At 51.0% G+C, this 23,086-nt stretch overlaps 9 protein-coding genes across 9 annotated transcripts; 7 read left to right on the forward strand and 2 right to left on the reverse strand.

Annotated features, from left to right (window-relative positions):
- Positions 1 to 230: 230 nt before the first annotated feature.
- ALTATR162_LOCUS6481 (uncharacterized protein) lies at positions 231 to 1,754 on the forward strand (the record flags this gene model as incomplete). Its single annotated transcript, XM_043314103.1, has 3 exons — positions 231 to 286; positions 418 to 762; positions 815 to 1,754. 3 exons carry the CDS (start codon positions 231 to 233, stop codon positions 1,752 to 1,754), a joined length of 1,341 nt encoding a protein of 446 aa, XP_043170038.1.
- Positions 1,755 to 2,320: 566 nt separating this feature from the next.
- ALTATR162_LOCUS6482 (uncharacterized protein) lies at positions 2,321 to 3,611 on the forward strand (the record flags this gene model as incomplete). Its single annotated transcript, XM_043314104.1, has 4 exons — positions 2,321 to 2,377; positions 2,485 to 3,053; positions 3,112 to 3,358; positions 3,447 to 3,611. The coding sequence occupies 4 exons, from the start codon at positions 2,321 to 2,323 to the stop codon at positions 3,609 to 3,611; spliced, it is 1,038 nt and encodes a 345-aa protein (XP_043170039.1).
- A 285-nt stretch (positions 3,612 to 3,896) lies between these two features.
- On the reverse strand, positions 3,897 to 5,034 carry ALTATR162_LOCUS6483 (uncharacterized protein; the record flags this gene model as incomplete). Its single annotated transcript, XM_043314105.1, has 2 exons — positions 3,897 to 4,978; positions 5,016 to 5,034. 2 exons carry the CDS (start codon positions 5,032 to 5,034, stop codon positions 3,897 to 3,899), a joined length of 1,101 nt encoding a protein of 366 aa, XP_043170040.1.
- A 647-nt stretch (positions 5,035 to 5,681) lies between these two features.
- On the forward strand, positions 5,682 to 10,453 carry ALTATR162_LOCUS6484 (uncharacterized protein; the record flags this gene model as incomplete). Its single annotated transcript, XM_043314106.1, has 3 exons — positions 5,682 to 5,895; positions 5,950 to 6,070; positions 6,121 to 10,453. 3 exons carry the CDS (start codon positions 5,682 to 5,684, stop codon positions 10,451 to 10,453), a joined length of 4,668 nt encoding a protein of 1,555 aa, XP_043170041.1.
- Positions 10,454 to 11,137: 684 nt separating this feature from the next.
- On the forward strand, positions 11,138 to 12,318 carry ALTATR162_LOCUS6485 (uncharacterized protein; the record flags this gene model as incomplete). The annotated part of the gene is made up of 3 exons (XM_043314107.1): positions 11,138 to 11,288; positions 11,344 to 11,616; positions 11,678 to 12,318. The coding sequence occupies 3 exons, from the start codon at positions 11,138 to 11,140 to the stop codon at positions 12,316 to 12,318; spliced, it is 1,065 nt and encodes a 354-aa protein (XP_043170042.1).
- Positions 12,319 to 13,098: 780 nt separating this feature from the next.
- ALTATR162_LOCUS6486 (uncharacterized protein) lies at positions 13,099 to 13,692 on the forward strand (the record flags this gene model as incomplete). Its single annotated transcript, XM_043314108.1, has 2 exons — positions 13,099 to 13,431; positions 13,483 to 13,692. The coding sequence occupies 2 exons, from the start codon at positions 13,099 to 13,101 to the stop codon at positions 13,690 to 13,692; spliced, it is 543 nt and encodes a 180-aa protein (XP_043170043.1).
- A 2,182-nt stretch (positions 13,693 to 15,874) lies between these two features.
- ALTATR162_LOCUS6487 (uncharacterized protein) lies at positions 15,875 to 17,389 on the forward strand (the record flags this gene model as incomplete). The annotated part of the gene is made up of 2 exons (XM_043314109.1): positions 15,875 to 16,875; positions 16,933 to 17,389. The coding sequence occupies 2 exons, from the start codon at positions 15,875 to 15,877 to the stop codon at positions 17,387 to 17,389; spliced, it is 1,458 nt and encodes a 485-aa protein (XP_043170044.1).
- An 888-nt stretch (positions 17,390 to 18,277) lies between these two features.
- Positions 18,278 to 18,802, forward strand: ALTATR162_LOCUS6488 (uncharacterized protein; the record flags this gene model as incomplete). Its single annotated transcript, XM_043314110.1, has 1 exon — positions 18,278 to 18,802. The coding sequence occupies one exon, from the start codon at positions 18,278 to 18,280 to the stop codon at positions 18,800 to 18,802; it is 525 nt and encodes a 174-aa protein (XP_043170045.1).
- Positions 18,803 to 19,553: 751 nt separating this feature from the next.
- Positions 19,554 to 20,493, reverse strand: ALTATR162_LOCUS6489 (uncharacterized protein; the record flags this gene model as incomplete). Its single annotated transcript, XM_043314111.1, has 2 exons — positions 19,554 to 19,557; positions 19,625 to 20,493. 2 exons carry the CDS (start codon positions 20,491 to 20,493, stop codon positions 19,554 to 19,556), a joined length of 873 nt encoding a protein of 290 aa, XP_043170046.1.
- Between the last annotated feature and the right edge of the window lie 2,593 nt (positions 20,494 to 23,086).

Below are 23,086 nucleotides of genomic sequence, written 5' to 3' on the forward strand. Positions count from 1 at the left end.
CGCGCAGCCAAACAGACGCAGACGTTCTCAATCACCTACGAACTCGACTTCTGCACCGTCAAGTACGCGCATTTCCACACGCTTTCGTTCGCAACCCAAGCTATAGCCTCTGCGAGTTTCTTAGCTGGAAACCCTGGCTCGCTCTTGCCACTTTGTTCTTGCGGATCTTTTGCGAGCGATTGCATACACACAGCGAAGCGACTGAAGAGAACTAAGGAAGATCAGACAGGATGGCAGGCTTTGGGCGCTCGAATTCGTTGAGTATCAATACTGGTGGCGGTCTTTTGTATGTATCCCCGCATTCCTCCATTGAATGCTCTTAATCGGCACCTACCAGTGCTACTGCCGTGCTTGGTGCGCGCATCGCAGTTCAACTGGCAATGGCGACGTGTGGATGGAGTGTACTAACCATCTCAGTGGAAACAATGCGAACCAAGGACAACAGGCAAGCCAGCCCCAGAGCAGTGGAGGGCTCTTTGGGGCTGCACAGCAACCACAACAAGCACAGTCAGGATCGCTCTTCGGCGGCCAACCCCAGACTTCCCAACCTTCAGGCGGCGGTCTCTTTGGCAACCTGAACAAGCCTGCGACGACAGCGCCTGCGAGCGGAGGACTTTTTGGCTCATCTACCGCACAGTCCGCACAACCGCAAAGCGGAGGCCTGTTTGGCGGCGCATCTGGCGCGAACACCCAAAATCAGACCCAGAACCCATCCCAAGCCGGTGGACTCTTCGGAGGCGCCCAGTCGAAGCCATCGCTATTGTAGGTGAAGACGAACATTGGCGGTGACACAAAGGCTAACTGCATGTCCTAGCGCTTCTTCAACACAGCAGACAACAACACCCTCTTTATTCGGAAACAACACCTCCACTCAGCAAAACCAAACATCCGCCCCTTCACTCTTCGGCTCGACCCAACAGCAAGCTCAGCCACAACAGCAGAACAGTTTGTTTGGCGGCACCAACACACAAAACAGGTCGAATACACTCGGTGGCTCTACATTAGGAGGAACCCAAATGGGCTCAAGCACACAGCCAGTTCAGATGACTCTGGACTCAATACGAGGCACTACGCGCTTCAACGACCTGCACCCCGAACTGCAGACCCTCATTCAGCAGTTCGATGAGGGCATTCAGCGCAAGGTCAACTACTGCAACCAGATCCGTGAGGCTCTTCCTGGCAGTGAGGGTGACATCGCCACCATTGCGCCCGACGTAGCATACATCGAGACCATCCTGTCTACCGTCGAAGTCGGCCTCGACAACGATTCCGCCAACATTGCACACCTCAAAAGTCTTGTCAAGAAGGACGCCGATGACGCGACTCTCAGCTTCCGTGCCATTGAGAACCAGCGACTACCGGCACAATTTCATTACCGCAATAATGCGAACCTCACAGCGTCGAGCGCAAAAGCCCCTGCAGCTAGCGCTTTGGACGAAGACGATCCGACCAAGCCTGTCGACCTGATGGGCTACTTCAATCGCCGCACCGACGAGCTCGGCAGTACTCTGGACGTATACCAGCGCCAGATCCGCGAGATTGAAGCACACCTACGAACAATGGAGGCTGGCACCATGGAAAAGGCTCAGCAACTGACTGGCAGCCGCAGTGCGCCCCGCGATCAGCGCCGTGAGCTGGTCGAGGCTCTCAAGGCCATTGAGGGTGCTATTCTCGACTCGGCCAAGAAGGTGGGAAAGGTACGGGATGACGTGACGAAACAGACGTTAGGAAACGTCGGCGCCGCCCTGCTCTGAAGCGCACATGCGCGACGATGGATTTTTTGTTTGTGTAGGCAGCATGAAGTCTGTGGGCGGGTCGCTGTGTATAACATGGCTCGGGCGTATTGATTTCTTGGACAAGTTCGTATGCATGTAGATATCAGTTGGACTTGCAAAAGCGTTAGATACCCATCAAATCTGGAGTGTCATCCCACCGTCGTGATTGTTTTGTTTTCGTTTCAAAGGCTTGTTTAAACTTCTTGAAGCGCGCCGACTCTGACGGCTTGTATCTACAGGTAACGCGGCATATCATCACTAAGTGCTTTGTCACGGCAGACGTTAGTCAAGCTTTCCAATGCTGAGTAAACTCCATTCTCGGAACGCGTGCCCCACCAAATCGGAACCAAAGGAAGCTATGACGTCTCCGCCGCGGTATAGCTGCGAACTTTCAATGACAGCTATATAGTCCAGCACCTTCGTGTGTAGTTCCAGGTTGTTGATCTATGTTCTCTCGTGCTTTACGACTCAGAGCGATTCCGAAGCGTTTTCCAATAACAATACGACATACGCGACCGTTCTCTGTTACTTCAAGCCGCGCAGCCATGGATAAAGCGCCTCAGCAGGATAGCAAGGAGGAGAAGGGATCGATCACTGACTGGGTAAGTAGTTATAGATAGATGGCTTGTATGAACGGGGATTTTGAGTCTGCTCGAGGGATATTGAATCAAAGGCAATCCCTGTACCAGCATACTGATTACGACAACAGGTCAAACCCGGTGACAAAAGCGGTGAATTCAAACGCCAAACCTCCGTCTTTAGGAACTGGATTCATAACAAACCGGATGCCGAATTTCCACCTGAGAAAGGACGATACCATCTCTATGTTTCCTACGCCTGTCCTTGGGCCCACCGCACACTCATCGTCCGTCAGCTAAAGGGGCTCGAAGACATCATCTCCTACAACAGCGTACACTGGCACATGGCAGAGAAAGGCTGGCGGTTCGCGACTCCTGACGAGAAGGTACCGGGTAACACAACACCAGACCCGATTCACGACGGATACACGCATCTGCGGGACATTTACTTTGAGCAGAACCCAGACTATGAGGGACGGTTCACGGTACCTACACTGTACGATAAGAAAGCCAAGAAGATTGTCAGCAATGAGAGTGCGGAGATTATAAGGATGCTGTACACCGAGTTTGACGACCTCATCGAGGAGAAGTACAGGAAAGTGGATCTCTTTCCCAAGGATCTACAAAAGGACATCGAGGCTATGAATGACTGGGTGTATAACGAGGTCAACAACGGTGTTTACAAGTCGGGATTCGCTACGTATGTTACCCTACTCTTTTCATTTGACAGTGACTGCAACATACTAATGATGGTACAGCACCGAAGAAGCATACACAAAAGCTGTAACACAACTCTTCAAGTCTCTTGATCGCCTGGAGGAATCGTTGTCCAAGTCTTCGACTCCATACCTCCTTTCAAGCCCACACGTATCAGAGGCTGATGTCCGTCTCTTCACAACCATCATTCGCTTCGACCCCGTCTATGTTCAGCACTTCAAGTGCAACATTCGTGATATTAGGTCAGGATATCCTCTTCTCCACAAGTGGATGCGCCATCTGTACTGGGTATGTTTGTTTCCGTTATATCTTCCGTTTCGAACACGCAGAATGTTCATGTCCATATGGGACTATCGTGCTGACATGAGTGAAACAGGACTACCCCGCTTTCAAAGACACCACCAACTTTGAACACATCAAGAATCACTACACCAAGAGTCATGGTCAGATCAACAAATTTCAAATCACGCCTATTGGGCCTTTACCGGACATTCTTGAGAAGGACGATGAAGTGCCCAGCGTCAAGGCCGTGATGAAGTAGTGATGAAGAAGTAGTGATGGAGAAGTAGTGATGGAGAAGTAGTGATGGAGAAGTAGTGATGGAGAAGTAGTGATGGAGAAGTAGTGATATTAGTGAGGAAATAGTAAACATAATTTGATGCCGTTTACAGCTTTCAAGTTCATTGGCACGAGTTCTTGATAAAGCTGAGTTCGCGACGGTGCCTGCTTCACTGTGCTACTAGAGGTGCAGCTGACTAAACATTCATAGAATAAGGGAGCAGAACCGGCAAGTAGTTATAGTTCATTCCTGCTCGTGGTGGATAATCTACCGTTTCAGAGCTAGTATCATGCTCACAGCGGCCAGGGCACCCATCAAGCCTACAGCCAATATGACTGCAGCAAACGGAATCAGCGGCGGGCGAATGCTTTTCTGCATCATGCCGCGAATTTCCGTCTCCAGTCGCTCGGCCAACTTCTCTTTGGAGAACTCTGCCACGACTCTGTCCCTACCCCACTTACCCATCTCCTTTAGTCTTTCCTCGCCTTCGCCATCTTCGAGCGCAATGCGCATGACCTCGGTCCAGTCTTGTACCTTGGTGACGTCTCGCAACCAACCTGTCTGTCCGCTTATGACAGTCTCGGTGGGCCCGCCCTCGTTGGCTGCTAGAACCGGTGTGCCTACTAGCATGGCTTCTAGTGGTACGATGCCAAAGTGCTCATGTAAGGGGGTGTACACGAGGAGACGGGAGGTAGATAGTAGCGTGGCTTTGAAGGCATTCGGGACGGAATGAAGGAAGAGAACCGAGATATCGTCAGGGATGGCCTGGGCAGTGATGACGGTCTTGGCAGTCGCGTGCTTCAGCTTGAGTGAATCTGCTAGTTCACATAGCTCGGTATATGTCGAGACGTTTTCGGCCACTCTAGGATCATAACCACCTGCAACCACCAGACGCGCATCCTCGCGCTCCTTGGGCGACAAGCCCGCAAATGCTCTGATTGCAAGCGCTACGTCCTTCTTCTTCTCAAAGCGGTTTATGCTGAGCAGCACCTTTTTGTTCTTCCATAGTGGCGTGACTTCCTCGGCCGACTCGCCTGCGTGAATGTCTACACAGGGATATACAACGCCTGGCTCGCGGTGTTTCAAGCTAGGGAAGGCCTCGCCAAAGATGCTCTTGGTGAAATTGCTGTTGACGACAATGGTATCGCTGCATCCTGTGCTCCAGCTCTCCAGCCAATCAAAAGGCCCACGGTACAGTGTCTTTAGTAATCCGCCCTTCTTCGCCAGTAGCTTGTCTGGAAAGTGGCAGTAGAAGACGACGCGTGGGCGGGGCTGTAGGAGTCGCAGGAGCGGAATGCCAGCGCTCAGCTGGTCGACGAAGAACGAGGAAGGCGCGAGTGTCGGAAGTTCTTGGGTGAAGAGGGCGATGTGGAGTATCAAGTGCACCTGTCGCAGGATGGCACATAATATCGCGAAGCGGCCGAGGATGGTCGAGGGGACGATGGAATTTCCGCGCACTCGCACGTCGAGAGTTCCTTTGGGTACGGGTCAGGTCTCAGCTGTGTGGCCAGGCATAAGCGGTGGGTGGTCCGAGGTGCTGTAGTAGAAGCTTACCATCGCGCGCCTCATCGAAGCAGTGTTGCGGGTCGCAGTGCGATGTGAAGATGGTGACCCTGTGCCCGCGGTTCTGGAGCCCAACGGCGGCATCGATGACCAAGCGTTCAGCCCCGCCGATACCCAGGTCAGGGTGGAAGAAGACGACGTGCTCCTTCTTTTCCGCCATTGTGTGTTCCGAGAGACGATAGTTACGTGTTGCGATGCACCAGATCAAGTGGGCTGCGGGTGACCTTTCCGCTTTGGTGTTAGTCCCAAGGCGGCCGCGATGGGTGAACGATGACCTGGAATGCTGCACCTGACGCGCGCGAACGCACATCTAGACGCTACGCGTGCGATTCCGTCTGATAAGACCCCATCCAGCAAAGCACATACGACGCGTGTGTACAGTGAAAGGTCTGCATCGCACCCTCCAACATGTTCGTCGCGACGCATCAGCATTGCTCGACGTTCTAGCACCACCACCACTACCACCGGACTCGCACATCCATCGCCATCATGGGTCAGGGTTTTTCCCTCACTACGCTTTCGGCTGGTTCGGCCAACATCGACGTACCCGAGCTAGCCGATTTGCAGTATGAAAAGTCGCTGGGAGCCGCGCGGTTCATGAAAGCTGTACGGGCACGCCACAAGGATGGTCTTGTTGTAGCACGAGTGGTGATGAAACCATATGCACAGTTTGACTTCCAAGAACATGTCAAACGGCTACTGCGTGAGTTTGGCGCAGCAATCATCTTCTTCCAGCTGTATGGCTAACATTTACAAGATGAACGCAAAGTGCTTGCTGATGTGCCAAATGCTGTGCCATATCACCGCGTTATTGAGACCGCAGCTTGCGGTTATCTTGTACGCCAATACATCCATAGCTCCCTGTACGATCGTTTGAGGTAAGTGAGCGTCATCTTGCCGCCTGTGCCAGCCACTCAACATTGTACAGCACGCGTCCATTCTTGGAGGAGATTGAAAAGAAATGGCTATCATTCCAGCTTCTTTGCGCTGTGCGAGATTGTCACGCAAGAAACATTTATCATGGCGATATCAAAACTGAAAACGTCCTTGTCACGTCATGGAACTGGCTGTATCTCGCCGACTTCTCCTCATCATACAAGCCAGCACATCTACCGGAAGATAACCCTGCCGACTTCTCCTTCTACTTCGACCTTTCCGGTCGTCGCACTTGTTACCTTGCACCGGAGAGGTTCCTAGCTGCTGGACAGCAACCTGAAGGCGAGGGCGATGTCAATTGGGCCATGGACATCTTTAGCGTCGGCTGTGTCATTGCCGAACTATTCCTGGAAGCACCCATCTTCTCTCTGAGTCAGCTCTTCAAATATCGACAAGGCGAATACAATCCCGAACATTCCCATCTCAACAAAATACAGGATGCTAGTGTACGCGAGTTGATCTTGCACATGATACAGCTGGACCCTAATTCGCGGATGACTGCTGAAGACTATATGACGCACTGGAAGGGCAAGGTGTTCCCAACATACTTCTATGGCTTCTTGCAGCAGTACATGTACTCAATCACCGACCCATCCTCAGGGCGCAAACCCGTAACCACTGGTTCAGAACATCTTGGGGAACCTGATGAGCGCATAGACCAAATATACAGCGACTACGACAAAATCTCGCACTTACTCTCCAACGAGGAAGGAAAGGAGCTCACTAGACCAGAGTTCTCTCCTCCAAAGCCAAACGCCAAACTCTTTCCGCTCTTTGTCAACATACCCAACTATCAGCATCAAGCTTCTCCTGCTCGCAGTCTTGCCATCGATGACGGCAATTTGGTTTTTCTTACGATCGTTGTGTCCTGTTTACGGGGAACAGCCAGAGCTTCGGCCCGCGTTCGGGGCCTCGAATTACTCCTGGCATTCTCAGAGCGCTTGACAGACGAAGCAAAACTGGACCGAGTGATACCCTACGTGGCCCAATTGCTAGTCGACAAGTCTGAACAGGTCAAGATTGCGGCCCTACGCACGTTGACGCAAATTCTCGCCATGGTGCAAGTTGTCTCTCCCATCAACGCTTACATTTTCCCAGAGTATGTTTTGCCACGACTAGAGGCATATCTTCCCGATAGTCCTACCAACGTTGGTTCCCTTGTTCGTATGCAGTATGCTTTTTGCATTGGCACATTGGCAACTACTGCAGCTAGATATCTAGACATGATCCAAGCTCTGCGCGCAGAGGGATCTCTACCCACTGCAGATCCCGAAACGGAAGACGACATGTCTTCCTCCGCTCACCGGAACCAGTTCGACTCGGATCGTCGCATTCTTGTGGAAGCGTTCGAGAAACATACGAAAGCTCTTCTTACTGACAGCGACGCTTCGGTTCGCCGAGCCATGCTTAAATCTGTTTCAGACCTTTGCGTGTTCTTCGGCAGCCCTAGGGCCAATGACGTCGTTCTCAGTCATCTCAATACGTACTTGAACGACCCAGATTGGATGCTCAAGTGTGCATTCTTTGAGGCAATTGTCGGCGTGGCCGTATTCGTGGGCGGTGCTAGCTTGGAAGGTTACATTTTACCGCTTATGGTCCAGGCCTTGACGGATCCGGAAGAGTTTGTAGTTGAGAAGGTCATTCGAGCGCTTTCATCCATGGCAGAGCTTGGCTTGTTCCAGCGCTCGAAAACTTGGGAACTGGTGGACATTGTTGCCCGACTTACAATGCACCCTAATCTGTGGATACGAGAGGCAGCTGCACAATTCATCTCAGCTGCCTCTAGGTATTTATCAGTGGCCGATACGCACAGCATCTTGGTCAACCTCATTCGACCGTATCTCAAAGTTATACCCTCAGAGTTCTCCGAACTACGAATCTTGGAGTCCTTGAAGTTACCCATGTCACGTTTGCTCCTGGAGATGGCCTCAAATTGGGCGCTACAGTCCGATAAGGGACAGTTCTGGGTTGCAGCCAGGCATCAGCACACCTTTACCTTTGGGTCATCAGGTGATAGCCTTCCAACGATCTCTGGGCGCGAACTAGACCAGAAGGTTTTACAGCGGCTATCAAAAACCGAGGAAGACGAGCTATGGTTACGAAAGCTTCGCAATGCAGGCATGACAGCAGAGGATGATTTCAGACTCATTGCCCTGCGGGAATTTATTTGGAGAGTAAGCCATCGCCGCCGCTCTGACAGCCTTTCTACTCCAACTACGAAATTCAATAGTGTTGTATTGTTGCACGATCTTGGCATCAAAGCCCAGACTGTGCTCTTCGATGAAGACGTCCGTCAAGTCATGGAACAAACCAGGAAACCAAATGCTCCAGAGGAACACATGCAACCTCGAACGATCAAGGACGCCCTATTGGATGCATCGACTACTGAGGCCAATGGGCTGGCTGACCGTATGCCTCATTTTGAAAGTCAAGCGGGACGACTTATACGCGAAGAGAGGGGCATAACAATTCCGATACGATCGAAAACGTCTTCCTCCAACGATGTACACTCTGGTATAGGCTCGCCACCTTCCGAGACCGATACGCGCCGAAGATCATTACATATCACGAAGCCTTCTCTTTCGCCATCAAACTCTATCGGCTCGACTGATTACTCAAATGGCCTTCGACACCACAGTAGCGCGTTGGGACTGCTCGGCAAAGGAGAGAACAAAGCCCTAGCGGAAATTGGTACGACATCTGCAAACGTTTTCGGAAAGGTCGATGGTACTCATGTCCGAGATTCTTCACGATCTCGACCGCCAAACTCCCCTCTCGCTATCGACCGACATGAACGAAGTCCAATGCGGATTCGATTTAGGAACGCACATAACTACACAGGCAACGATCCGGCAATCCTCAAGCTTCTAGATTCAATGCTCCTTGAGCGCTTCCCCACAGATGAGATTGAGTTTGGGCCTCGCATACAACCTCCGATTCGGCGACAGCCCATCAGGTACAAAGATGCTCATCAGTCGCCAGCCGGCATACCATGGAGACCGGAGGGTACCTTAGTGGCTAGCTTCGGAGAGCATACCGCTGCAGTAACTCGAATTCTTGTATCGCCGGACCAAAGTTTCTTCATTAGCGGATCAGATGACGGTACTGTGAAGGTCTGGGACACGTCGCGTCTCGAGCGTAACATTACTCGGAGATCGCGACAAACTTACAGATTGGGTGAAGATGTCAAGGTCACAAGTTTGGTGTTTGTAGAACAGACCTACTCTTTTGTCGCGACGGGAAGCGATGGAAGTGTACACGTGGTACGCGTAGACTACATCCAGAGTCAGGATGGCAATGCAAAGTTTGGAAGACCTCGACTTCTTCGCGAATATCAGCTTCCTAAAGGCGACTTTACCGTATGGTCGGAACACTACAACGGAGATAATAGGTCGGTGCTTCTGTTAGCCACCAACACCTCAAAGGTCATTGCGCTGGACTTGAGAACCATGGAACTGCTGTACACCCTTAATAATCCTTTGGATCATGGAACACCTACTTGCTTCTGTGTGGATAAGAGAGCACACTGGCTGCTGCTAGGGACTTCCCACGGCGTACTCGATCTCTGGGATCTCCGCTTCAAGCTTCGTCTCAAAGCTTGGGTATGCCACGGAGCATCACCCATACACCGTCTCTGTCAAGTTTTCTTCCCCAAGTTGAAGAAGACTCGATTGTACATTGCCGGTGGTAGCGATCAGGGAGAGGTCACAGTATGGGACTTTGAAAAGCACATTTGTAAAGAAGTATATCGTACGGGAATGTGCAAAGACATCGGCAGCAAAAGTACTACACTCATTGACCTTGACGAAGAGAAGCCTGGTGGTATGCTTGGCCGCTTTTCTACCAGCGTCGAACCGACAGCTAGCTCGACGGCTGATCGTGGTATTCGCGGACTAGCAATTCACACACAGGCCACCGACGAGAAAGGCGAGCCAAAACACACATTCCTCCTCACGGCAGGTCCCGACTGGAAAGTCCGGTATTGGGATACTAGCCGAACAGAATCCTCGATGGTCGTGAGTGGCCTAGAACTTGATGAGGGTAAACCAACATATGTCGCTTCGCAACCAAGCCCGGATACTGTCGTCGTTACAGAGAGATTACAGCAGCCTGCTAACCAGGTGAGCAATGGAAGGGACAGCAGGGCAAGTACTTCAGCAAAGAAGGTACCAGGCAAGTCGTCAAGATCTGGTGCTATCGCGTTGCAGCAGCAGTATTTGCTCAAGAGTCATGTGGACCGTATCTTGGATGTGGCCTTGATTGAGCAGCCATACGGCATGGTTATCTCATGCGATCGGTTGGGGGTCATCAACCTGTTCATGTAGAGGTTACTCTGGATAGAAAACAGTTCATCGTCACCATTACACTCACGAATGAATGAGTTGCATATTCGTCAGAGTGACTCCATCGAGCATTATCTCAGTCGCTTCATAGAGCTTAGGTGCACTCCAAAAAGGATATGCAGCAGCTCCGACTCACTCAGCGTGTAAGGGGTCGTGTTACCCGTTTTCTATCAGTATTGATGAGGTTTTCGTGAGTTTGCCATGCCGTAAATATCAGCTCGTAGTCTATTTCTCTCAAATCATGTTGAGGAGTCTTCGCGATCGCCGTACTCCGATGCATCCTGCGTCTTATCCTGGCTCGCGTGACCTCCTTCCCAATCTGTCTTAGCCAGCCACGAGGCGTTCCGCGTATCTTTATCGACATCGAATCAGAACGCGACTTGACCACAAGTGAGAGTTCGACGCGATATCGGGGATTCCAAGTCCTTGTTTCCTGTTCCTGTTCCTGCAGCGACTATCTTTAAAGGTGCCTAGGTGTATGCCTGATTCAGTACAGTCGTATGCATGTGGCATAAGCGAAAGCTTGCATCGGTTCAACCGGAACAGGTCGGTGAGTGCGTATATAAAGTGTGACTTCTCCAATATTGATGATACGCCAGGAACCTTGGTACGCGGCTTCTGCGAATCTCAAGGCTTGCACGTTGTCACTCTTGTCAATCACTCAAGATGCGCCTTTCTCTAAATGCTGCGCTGGCAGTGGCGCTGGGCCTTGCCTCGTCCTCAGATGCACTCAAAATCATCATGGGTAACGATGACGGGTTTGGCAGTGGAAATCTGAGAGAGCTGTACAAGCTGCTAGTTGACGCGGGCCACGAAGGTATAGTCTTTCATCAACCCCGAACGCATATCACACGATGCTAACTCTTCGCCAGTACTTATCGTCGCTCCAGCGCAACAGCAGTCGGGCAAGGGCAGCACCGTCATCTGGGCCGAGTCGGCAAACCTTACGATCCCGTCCCAGTACGACATAATTCCTGCAGGCGCACCAGCAGTCGGCCGCGATCCAAATGATGACAACATCTGGTACTATGATGGTACACCTGCTGCGTGTACCTTTGTGGCGCTCGACTACGTGCTGCCACGTTACTACCCCGACTGGCACCAGACAGCTGATCTCTTCGTCGCCGGGCCGAACTATGGAACAAGTAAGTGTCCCTGTACGAACTGCATGTGAGACATACACTGACTTTGTACACCTACATTCAGACCTTGGTTCCTTCGTGATGGGCTTGAGTGGAACTGTAGGCGCAACGTTTGCCGCTGTGTCGCGCTCCATCCCTGGAATTGCCACGAGCGCGAGTAACAAGGCGGTGCCTTACTTCAACGTGACAAGTGCCTCGGACCCCGCCGCTTTAGCGGCCAAAGTCTCATTCGAAGTAGTGAACGAGTTCATCAACAACACACCAGAGGGGCAAAAGGTTCTTCCTTTGGGTTATGGTGTGAACGTCAACATACCCGAGCTTGTCAATAGCACCATGCCCCCGGTGATCAAGACCAGGCTCACAGGCGAGGCCAACACGGACGTGGCAGTTTACAACGAGACGACTGGCTTATTTACGTGGGACAACGTCGACCCTCTAGCTGCTGGAATCAATGCGGCGTACAACGGCGATACAAGTCTGCCTGGTGAGACATTCGTGGTCGCTGGAGGCGGTATTAGTGTTAGTGTCTTCACCATGGACTTCTCTGCGCCGAGCACTGAGTACACCGAAGCAGTATACGGCAAGGCTGAGAGCTTGTTTAGCGCCAGCTCTGGCGTAAATGCGACGGGTTACAGCAAAAGGATGATCGAGGAGCGTATGCGCAAGAGAGGCGCCATGCTGAGCGGACGCGATGGTGGAGCGTAGAAACCTCGTGTTCCTCTGGCCAATGTTATGTAATCCACAAATCACGCTAATAGCGGAAGCCATCTGACACTGCCCCACACCATCCGTTCCTATCAACATCACGAACCATACTCAAACGCTAACATAAGTAATCATCTCTTCTCCAAACACCAGAAACTGCTCGTGCATCGCGGGCGCCAGACTGCTTTTGATACTGTGACAGTTACCTCACAGGCCAAGCTTTCGCCAAGATCATGCACAGCGGTGCCACAGTAGCAGCTTCTGACATCCGGAGGGTTTCACAGCCTTGCCGTTCAGGAACAACATCCAGCTCAGGCCATGCAGGATTGCGCGATCCATCGTTTGGCGACGCGTAACGTTTGTGACTTCAGGCCAGATTCTCCTACTCGTGGGAAGTCTTCCAACGGCCGCCGACTTGAGGCGCTCGTGCGCTTTGCGCATAGAGCCTGATACTCCAGGTCGTGTATGAGATGGCGCCTTGAAAGGCGCTCAGGCGGGATAGCTCGGCATGAACGAAACCTCAGGATCGGAGATTTCGCTTGGGGTGTATCTAGCTTACAACAATGCTGCACAGATTGTATGTATAAGAACGCATTGCAAACCTCCATCTTAAGTTTCTTACTATCATCAAGCGTTTTCATCCATCCTCTTTTAACTTCTAAACATATCCGGCTTGACGCTGTGACTTCAATTCTCGCCTTCTCTATCTCCCATATCAGCTGTGCTGTTCCTACTGATTACTTTTTTATTATCTTAAATACCCCTCCATACATTCTCATCATGTACTTCCAGTCTTTCGCCATTCTGTCGCTCGCCGCATTCTCCGTCGCTGCACCTACACCCAACAAGCGCGCTGTGGTCGCCCGCCAAAGCGGACCAGTTCTTGCCGACACAACTTACAATGACATCTCCATCGCGGGCGGACAGGCTGGAAATGCGCAAGCCGAGGCTGCTGCAGTCTTCTCAGCGCTGGACCTACAGAACCCTGAAAACATCGACCCCGCAGACCTTACCTTCTTGAATGAAGTTAATCAAGTCGCAAACGATGCGGAGAAGGAGGCTTTCAACCCAGCAGTGGAGGCTGCTACCGGCGATGAAGCCGATCAGATCCAGGTATGTGACTCTATGGGATTGTAGAACTGGCAATATCTAACCGTGTGACAGAACGGAAAGATCAAGAACAAGGTCTTGAAGCTCATGGCCACTGTCATCAAGCTTCAAGCTCAACAAGCCCAAGGCGACGATTCCGTCGCCGACAAACTTGCGGAGGAGATGACGAAGCTCAACAACAACATTAAGCAAGATACAGCCGCTGCCGGCCAGGTCTCTATTGCCGAGCCTTTTGACGCTACCATCTCTGGCGGAGGTAACTGAAGAGGAAGAGGTTGGTGGTTTGATCGCCGGATTGTCGGGGTCTGGAGCACCCTCGTACGATGGAAAATGTACATGGTCCCCTCAAGCGCCACAGCTTGCCTTTTTATGTCTATCAATATAGCTGAGAATATATTTGCTTCGCCTATGCTATTGTTGTCATCAGGCAGCTCTGTTATCGTCACTATGATTATGACTTCTTCAGTTGTCGATTGCTCAATTAGGGTGGTAGGAACATTGACAAATCGCGTGCTCGAGGATTGTGCAAGACTAGAGCTCATGAGCTAGATAGAAAATACCGAAATTAAAGGCTGTGGTTATAGGGCGAGAACTGTTAACATGTTGAAGACTTGGCGGCTCAGCCAATGTGGCTTGCACCTGGGCACTTTCCCCACCAATAGCGTGGCCTGATGCCCGGAACTTGAAGAACTGCCGAACTTGGAGCCTCGGAACGGCGTCGGACTCGCGTCATTGCATGTTCGTCGAGTTTAAATACTCCCGCCTTGACAACAGCGCAATACAGCTTTATACCCATTAATGTTGGCGTTGAATTCGAAATTGAATTAGCTGCTTTTCTAGTGATTTTCTTTCGCTACTTGCTCTCACTTTGTTCCGCGCATTCGCATCATGTCGAAGCTATCGCCAACACTCAAGTCGCTCATCAACGCGGCGCATTCGCGTCCAGGCCCCGTACCAGCGCCACCGAGAATTCAGGCCGTATACAAACGAATAGAGCAAGAGGCTACAGACCGCAAACTGGGGCGACCGTCATGGCTAGGCATCTCCACAGCCGCGACCATGACGATGAACTCGCCTGAATCGATGATCGCCCTATACAACAGCTCGAGTGACTCCAGACCAGAGAGTGAAGGCGTTGCCATCGCGGAGTTTATGCGCGAAATCGGTCTGAAGTGCATAGGCTTCAATGGCGTAAGTAATCAACCTCTTAGCTGAGAAGAGGTCGTGTACTTATACGGGTTACAGATTCCGCGCACGATCAACATGTTAAATGCCTTCCGTGCCGAACTCCCCTCGTCAATCGCGTCTTCATTGAACACAAAACCTACGCGCTTTCCAGATCCCTCCAACATCGAACACATAAACAAACGCGGCCGCGCCCTCTGGGACGCCATTTACCGTCCGTTGGAGACCAAACTCGAACACAAGCTTGGCGATGCCCACCCCGATCTACCCGTCTTCATCATCAACAACGAATACGGCGGCCTGTTCACCGATCCTCCTCGTAAAGAAGGAGCCACCGTGGGCCGCATAACAACTAGCCTCATTGCCATTACATGTTTGAGGGCACAACAAGGAGTCGGACCACAAGTGCTTAGCCACGTGTTTGGACTGCGGAAGGCTTGGGAAGATGGCACTTGGAAACAAGAGCCCGAAGCTGGTGAAGAAGAGGGTATCAGATGGTTGGTTAGTGATGAAGGATGTACATGGGTCCTGCAAAAGGTTGATGAGCTTGTTGAAGCTCTTGGGGGAGGACAAGGGAGCACGTTTGCCCCCATCAAATCTAAGTTATAAGAGTTACGTTGAGATGATTGCACTGCCTCGACGAAAGTCTACAATACCTACATTGACAAGACAGGGGTGCATTTTTTGGGAGTGCCGGGTAGGCAACAGTACTCGCGGTAGTCTTACGGTCCCGCGGACGTCTCAATGATGGTTGTTTTCAAGTATTCAATCATAACCCTGTTATTGGCAGATGATCCTCGCTCGACCGTGGATCCCGATTGTTTCGATCGTACCGAGCTCCTGGTAGAAGTCCACCGGTTAATATCTCCATGGTCTTTGGTAGTTCAGCCGAGCCACGCATATCTCCAAGCCTTTCCCCGCTAACCATCCCGCAAAGCTTGACTTCAGCCCCACCCTCTCCGACATATTGGACTAGCGCATAACGCTATTCAAGTGCTGACGTCCAAACGTCCGATGGACCCTCACGTCACTCTGCAAAAGCGACGGGCTGGAAACTGTGGTATCCGTAGCGAATTTACCCTAGATCCGTACCTTCTGGTTAAAGTAGGTATGCCTCGATCATTGTGTCGTCATCAATAGCAACGCGTACAAGACTGTCTCGTTTCGTGTTAGGGGAGGTTAGTTAGGAGGATATGGAAATTCCATAAGAGTAGTCACCGGGCGGGACTTGATCCAAGCATTGAGGTACATCGATGCAGACATGACGAAAACGGCTGCCACATCTCTACTTCCACTGCTTTATGCAAGTGGAGTTTGCGCTCAATACGTTCCCGTGCCATGGGCATACACACAGGATGAACCCCCCGCAAAGGTCACCATAGATGCTGCTGTCCGGCATCAAACGATGATCGGAGGTGGCTGCTCAGGAGCCTTTGGCGTTGCCTGTGATCAGACCGGATCCCAAGGACTCTCGCCCTCGAACCAACAACTTGTCAGCGACTATCTTTTCAATGAAAACATTGGAGGTCTTTCCGTTCTACGCAACCGAGTGGGATCCAGTCCTACCGATGGTATCCTTGGTAGCTGTCCGCCGACCCCTTCAGCGCCTGCCAACTATTCAGGCCTAGGAACGAACGATTCCACAGCTGACAGCTGCCAACTCAAGCTCACACAACAAGCTTTGAACGCCAATCCGGATCTCTTTATATACGCTGACGCTTGGTCCGCTCCAGGTTGTTTTAAGACTGATGCCACTGACATCAACGGCGGATTAATCTGCGGTGTGCGCGGAACAAACTGTACATATGACTGGAGACAGGCATATGCTGACTACCTCGTCGAGTACGTCAGGCTCTATGAGGAGAAGGGCATTAATGTTAGCTTGATTGGTGCCTACAACGAACCGGACTTCAACCCCGTCACCTACGCTAGCATGGATTCCGACGGCTACCAAGCTGCAGACTTCCTAGAAATACTCTACCCGACGGTCAAGAAGTATCGAGAAGACTTGCAGGTCTCCTGCTGCGATGCTACCGGTGCTCGTCAAGAACGCAATCTCCTCTACGAGCTGGATCAAGCTGGTGGCGGCAAGATGTACGATATAGCGACATGGCACAACTACCAAAGCATGCCGGAGCGCCCCTTCAATACGCAAGGCCAGCCGAACATGGAGACCGAGTGGTCGGACGGCAGTGGTTCCTTCAATACGACCTGGGATACGACGGGCCAGCTTGCAGAGGGTCTACAATGGGCCATCTACATGTAAGTGATATATCTAATCCAAAGCTCAAATTTTGTCGATGTTAACGACATGAATAGGCACCAAGCTTTTGTCTATAGCGACACTTCCGGATATCTCCACTGGTGGTGCGCGCAAGACAACCCGGGAAATACTACAGGTAGCGATGCCATTCTCGTCCGCCTGGACGGTGATACCTTTGAAGTATCTCGCCGTCTCTGGGCCTTCGCCGGCTACTTCCGTTTCGCACGCCCAGGATCGGTTCGAATCGATGCGATCAGCCCTGCGGAAAATCTCAAAGTAACGGCATTCGAGAACACGAACGGTACGCTGGCTATCCCTGTTATTAATGAGGCGCACTTTGAGAGGCAGGTAGAGGTAAGTATCAAGGGATGTGAACTGGCTCTGGGTATTGCGACTGCGTACTTGGCAGACAATGAGCACAACAATACGATGGTTGGGACGTATGGAGTTAATGGGTCAGTGTTCTTGGCCAGTGTGCCGCCGAGGAGTATGACTACTTTCTTCTTGGAGTGAATATCAGTACTAGAAGCTTCAACGCTTAGTGACTCCAATGATACAACGTTCCACTCGAAGATCCTTGAACCCAGACTGTACGATTGTTAGGTAATTTTTGCGAAATAATCCGTCCAAGTAATCGTTCAAAAAGCGGTATCGATTTGCTTCACTCTCTCTGTCATCCACTGTGCGCTGGGAGGAATTTCGGACAATGTACTTTGCTATCCGTTCGACCTAGCGGCGCCATACAAGAGTTCCTCAAGGTAGTTTTTAACTTCCAACAATGATCAGCTCCAATCTTGCGAATTCTGGTCTTGGTTGTAGAATGATATTGGAACCCATCTAGCAGCTGGCACACGTAAGTCCTAGGGGGATAATGACTAGAGTCCAGATGTAGGATACAGGACTGATCTTGGGACCGCAGGCAATGGGATCACAGCCTACCAAAGCTTCCGGGTTGTGTGCAGTCATGTGCGAGTCTCGTGCTAGTCGGAGAGGGATCTTTACTTGCCTAAGCAAAGTATTTACCCTGTGATTAGTGTTGAGCGTGTGACTGACGCGAAACAGCGCTGCGTTTGCTGTGCTCCGCAGTCACCATAAATATCTACCAGTGCGCCTTTCGTCGCTCACTGTGGTTCACCACCGCCTTTCAGTTCTCTCAACGTCATCCACGAGTTTGTGGAAATTTGCTCGCTTGCACCCTCAGTAATTACACCCGGACCTAATTCCTGTTATCGCCCGCTCATAAATCTTGACTTTGTACGCAGTAGGTTCAGGATCACACACAATCCAAAAGCGAGACCGGATACGGTGGAAAAAACTCTCTCAGCGATGACAAACCCAGATCTACCTTTGCGACCTACTCCGGAACCTGGACAGTTCCCAAATTCAGGACACGCTCAGACAATGGTGCCTATGGGATTCGCAGGGCAGCTCCAGGCCGTAAAAGAAGTGCAGCAAGAGCAGGTAGAGCGTATCGCCAAGTTAGAGCAAGAAAACGCGGATCTCAAGGATTTCAAACTTAGCGTTATCGATATTGCTGATCGCATTCAAGCGCTTGAGCAGCACAAAGCTTATATTGCAGCGAGACGAAGGGAGGCAGTAGGTCAACTTCTCAATATGCGCACCCTACATCAAGAAGCCGACAATGCGTTCCAACTGCGCACATCGGACATGCAACCAGATGACCTCGAGGGCATTTTGGGAGTATATGGCACTATGTTGACCACTACAATGAACCACCACCAGCGTGTGCTTGGCCAGATACGTGCGAATGGCCAGTTTCCAGCGTATACAACACCAGTTCAACAGACCCAACAATCTGTCGCTGTGCCAATGCAGTATCGCTACGTATATCCACCTGCGTACTCCGAGTATGGTTACTGTCACGCCCACAATATGCCTTACTGCTGTCGCATTTGCAGTAAGTGATCGCTTGGCCGTCTCAATTCCGATCGTTGACGATCGTTTGTGGTTACTCTAGGCAATGTGTACACCGTTGTCGGCGCTCCACGAATCCATCAAAGCCTTGAATCTAAGAGTCACTCCTCATGAATATTTCATGAGGAAGTGACAAGCTGGGGAAGTCGGCAAAGTTGGCGTACGCGTGATCTGGTTTAGTTCTTGCTGCACGATCCTGATCAGAAGCAATGGAAGAATGGAGTTGGATTATGGGATTGGTTTCGCGTTGTGTATTACTTTGTTTGCATGTTTGATGACGCGATGCGGGTATGCCCGAGGGGGTGATTGATAACTGGAAAGCCACATTGGTCTTGTGCACTTGTTTAGCTGTACTTGCAACGCTTCTCTTCAGTCCGGAGAAATATGGACACAACCGGTCAATGGATGTACTTGTTGTGCAGAGACATGTTCATCACGTGCTTGACAGAAAAAGACGAGGAATCCGTGTGGTTTAGGGGGATGATGACGACACCGTCACAACGCAACGCGACACAACGCGTTTCGCTACTACAAATTAGGCTAAGCCTTGCTGCATCTCAGTGACATCTTTCCTCGCGTTCCGCCATCACATCCCCAGAACCTATTCATCAGCGGTGCTTCGCTGTGATCATCTCTGCAGCTCTCTCTGCGATGCCATAAATGGCTGTCTGAATGTGTGCAGAAACGATCATGGGAATCACGCTCGCGTCCACGACTATGAGATTCTCCACGCCATAAACCCTCAACTGCGGTTCAACCACACCACCGTCTTTCTTCGGCAACATCGCACAAGTACCTAATGGGTGGTAGAACGTAAATACGTTGTTTCTGATGTATGTCTCCCACTCTGCGTCCGTTTCAGTGTTCTTGCCAGGGTCGTATTCGGACACCCAGACGTCTTTGAAAGGAGCGGTTTTGGCCATCTTTCGCGTGTACTTTGCGGCTGATAGTAAAGCCTCCAAATCATATGGCGTACCGAGATATCTTGGATCCACAAGAGGCTTGTTCACAGGGTCTGATCCGTTGATGTGAACTGATCCTCTGGCGAGCGGGTGCTGAACGACAGCAAGAAGCGTGGCATATTGCCTACCGTAGCCAGCTGTGCCGTTTTTTGGGTATCCGGTCGTCCCAATATAACCGTCGCTGAAGACGCCCTCGAGACCAGGTGCTTTGGATCCAGGATCAGTGAGTAGTTCAAGTTTCCTTCGGTCCACAGGATTTGACATGTTCGCTGATTGCATCGCCAGTCGAACAAGCTTGTTGTCGTCACCAAGAGCTTGTTTCCACGTAAGGAAGCCATAGCAGCTACCAGCGTACTGATACAGCGACGGTTTACCACGCTTCCACAATTCCAACTCAAGGGCTGCCAATGTCGTATTATACTTCAGAATGTCTACTCCGAGCAAGTTAGGTTTAAGCTCATATGTTGTTTGGATACGGAGATGATCCTGCAGGTTTTCGCCGACACCGGGAAGATCGACCATTTGCTTGATAAGAGCGTTATTCGATACGGTTTTCTGGCCTATCCCGGAAAATTCCAAGATCTTTGGGGAAAGCAGGCTCCCGGCTGAGACAACTACCTCCTTCCTGGCTCTGACAAACGTGCCGTCCGTGAGCACGACGCCAGTCGCTTTGGACCCTTTCTTGTCAAGCTGAACTCTGTGGACAGTGGTGTTAAACATGAAAACTAGGTTATCGCCAGCTCTTGCAATGTAATCCACTGAGTAGGGACCGCGTGTGATTGGATACGCGATATGTGGCCAGCTGGTACATGGTGCCAAGGTTGTTTCCATTCAACGACTCGAGATTTTCTTGCAGGCCAAGATTGGTCAGTGTTGGAATACAAGCTTGGAGTTGAGGCGGTGGATTCTCGGTTAAAGCGATTTGGATTGGACCTCCATATCCAATACCGTCAACACCGTACTGTACGGTACCATTTTGGCGTTGAAAGTTCTGCAGATGTGGAGGTACGACGTCAGTGTATGTCCCACATGCATTTCGTACAGTCGCATCTTACCTCAGTCTTCAGCATACTTGGATACATGTTCTGCCAACCCCACCCTGGATTGCCGAGCTCTTCCCAAACATTGTATTCCTTGACAGTGGCACGATTTCAAACAAGCAGATTCAAGGCCGAAGTGCCACCAAGGACTTTACCACGGTTATGACCTATAGTCCGGTTGTTTGCTGCTGCCTGCGGCACTGTCGGAAGACTCCAATCATACGAGGAGCCAAAGGTCGAACCTCTTAGCCCAGGTACATAAATTCGTTGCTCGTCGCGTCCATCCGGTCCAGCTTCAATTACTAAAACACAAAGGCTTGGTAAAGCCTCACTGAGCCGAGTGGCGAGTGCAATACCAGCTGTTCCGCCTCCAATGATGATCTTGATAAAAGGCCAGCTCAGTCAAGAGCATCCTATTCCGGTCGAGGAGATACATACGAAGTCGAAGCTGCCATCAGGTACCTGATATGGCTTTGCACTGGCTGCAGGTGTGACACCCAGCACAGCTGTAAGCAAAAGAGCCGAGATGGGTTGCATGGACAGTTGGCTTTTTGGATGCAAAAGAATCAGTTATGATGAGTCTTCCTTGCAGAGGGAGTCTCAGATGGGAATTATCTAACGATGGAAAACAAATGGCGGCTGGAGCAGTAATATGAGCCCCAAACTCCGAGATACCGTACAGAGAAGCCATCTATAGCAGGGCCCATGTCGCCCACGATTCGCATAAGTCCACCGTTCATACACGTTTAGCCAACGCGGGCTGCGATAGAGAGAACTCAGCACACGCTATGCAAACATAGCAGTTGAGCTAAGAATGGCCCGCTGGGGATCTCTGCCGTGGAGGGGTCATCGCTGGAAGATAACCGATATCGAATTTCAAATTGCACGGCATCTCGCCCAGCGAATGACGACAGTCCTAGGAGGTCGTCCTAACCCTGTTATTTGTCAACACCACGCATGTGTACACCCGATGGCTCGTATCTGCACATCGCCCATGCGGTTACGCCAGCAGAGCCTAGGCGGCTGGCGGAAGAATTTCCAGAGCACATTCATACTCGCCGGCCCCCAAAGCATTTCCTTGCCTTGGGTGAGCCTACCACGTTGACCAGGCTCGCCTCGCTAACTCACCCGCCATACTCACAACACCTACAGTACACAATTCTGTCTTGTAACAACTTCAGCACTCTGCCTACTGTACAATACTCAAACACAAATCTATTATCGTCATGAATCAGTACTGCTGGGCTGAGGTTTGATCCACAAAATCAAGGTAGTGAGGACCAGGAGCGAGTGAAGTGTGGGTAAAGTGCACTCGGGGCTGCAGACGGCACGAAGCGAACCAGCAAGGACAAGCCCCCCACTGTCACCCAATAGCCATCCTTGACTGCGGTTTGCATAATGAGTCTTGGTCCGATCGTTGTGAGATTATTTGCTACGGGTTGCACATTTGACTAGGCTCAGGCGCGAAGCACAGGCCATGCTCAGTGCTCTTGCTCATCATTTGTATCAAGCATTCATACCAGATGAAGTAGTTGAAAGTGATCGTGATTGCCGTCCTGATTGCTGCTGCTCTTGAGATCATCATCGTTGTCTCGGCTCAATGCAAGCCTATCAGCCTTTACTGGTATCCGGGTCCAGGAACGTGCTGGCTGACTCAAGTGCGCATCTACTCGATCTATGTATAAGCTGGTAAGACATTCAGCAGCCGATCTTTGGACTGGAAGCTGGCCGAACTGAAAGGCGTATCGATCATTACAGACCTGCTCTGCTCGTCATGTCCTATCTTCGTCATGGAGACATCCAATTGCCCGTATGAAAGAAACCGTCGATGTGGGTATTGATGGCTATGGGGTTGACCCTCACGGCATGTTCTATTACAGGGGCGAGATCACTCGATTTGAAAGCCACAGATATCGAGTGTGAGTCAGTTGTTGCGCTGTGTTTTAACCTTACTTACAGGTTCGACAAAATGAGTACTTGTCGCGATATAGGCTATGACCGAGCTATGTGTAGGCATCATCTTTTTGGAAAGAACGGCCTTCCTTTGCAAAACACTGTATATCGGCATGCTTACGCATGTGGCACTCGATTAAGCTGCGGATACTCTCAACACATAGGCGAACCAAAATCGCGCTATCTACAGCATGCAGAGAGAAGCTAGAGACTCAAGTACGGCCGGGGGCGAGGCTAGTGATATACCACTGAACAAAGTTAAGGGCACTGGAGAGATCACCGAGATAGGGATGCATATGTCCTGAATACACACTGGTACT

This window comes from Alternaria atra (genome assembly GCF_907166805.1).
Source record: "Alternaria atra isolate CS162 genome assembly, contig: 25, whole genome shotgun sequence".
Taxonomy (NCBI): Eukaryota; Fungi; Ascomycota; class Dothideomycetes; order Pleosporales; family Pleosporaceae; genus Alternaria; species Alternaria atra.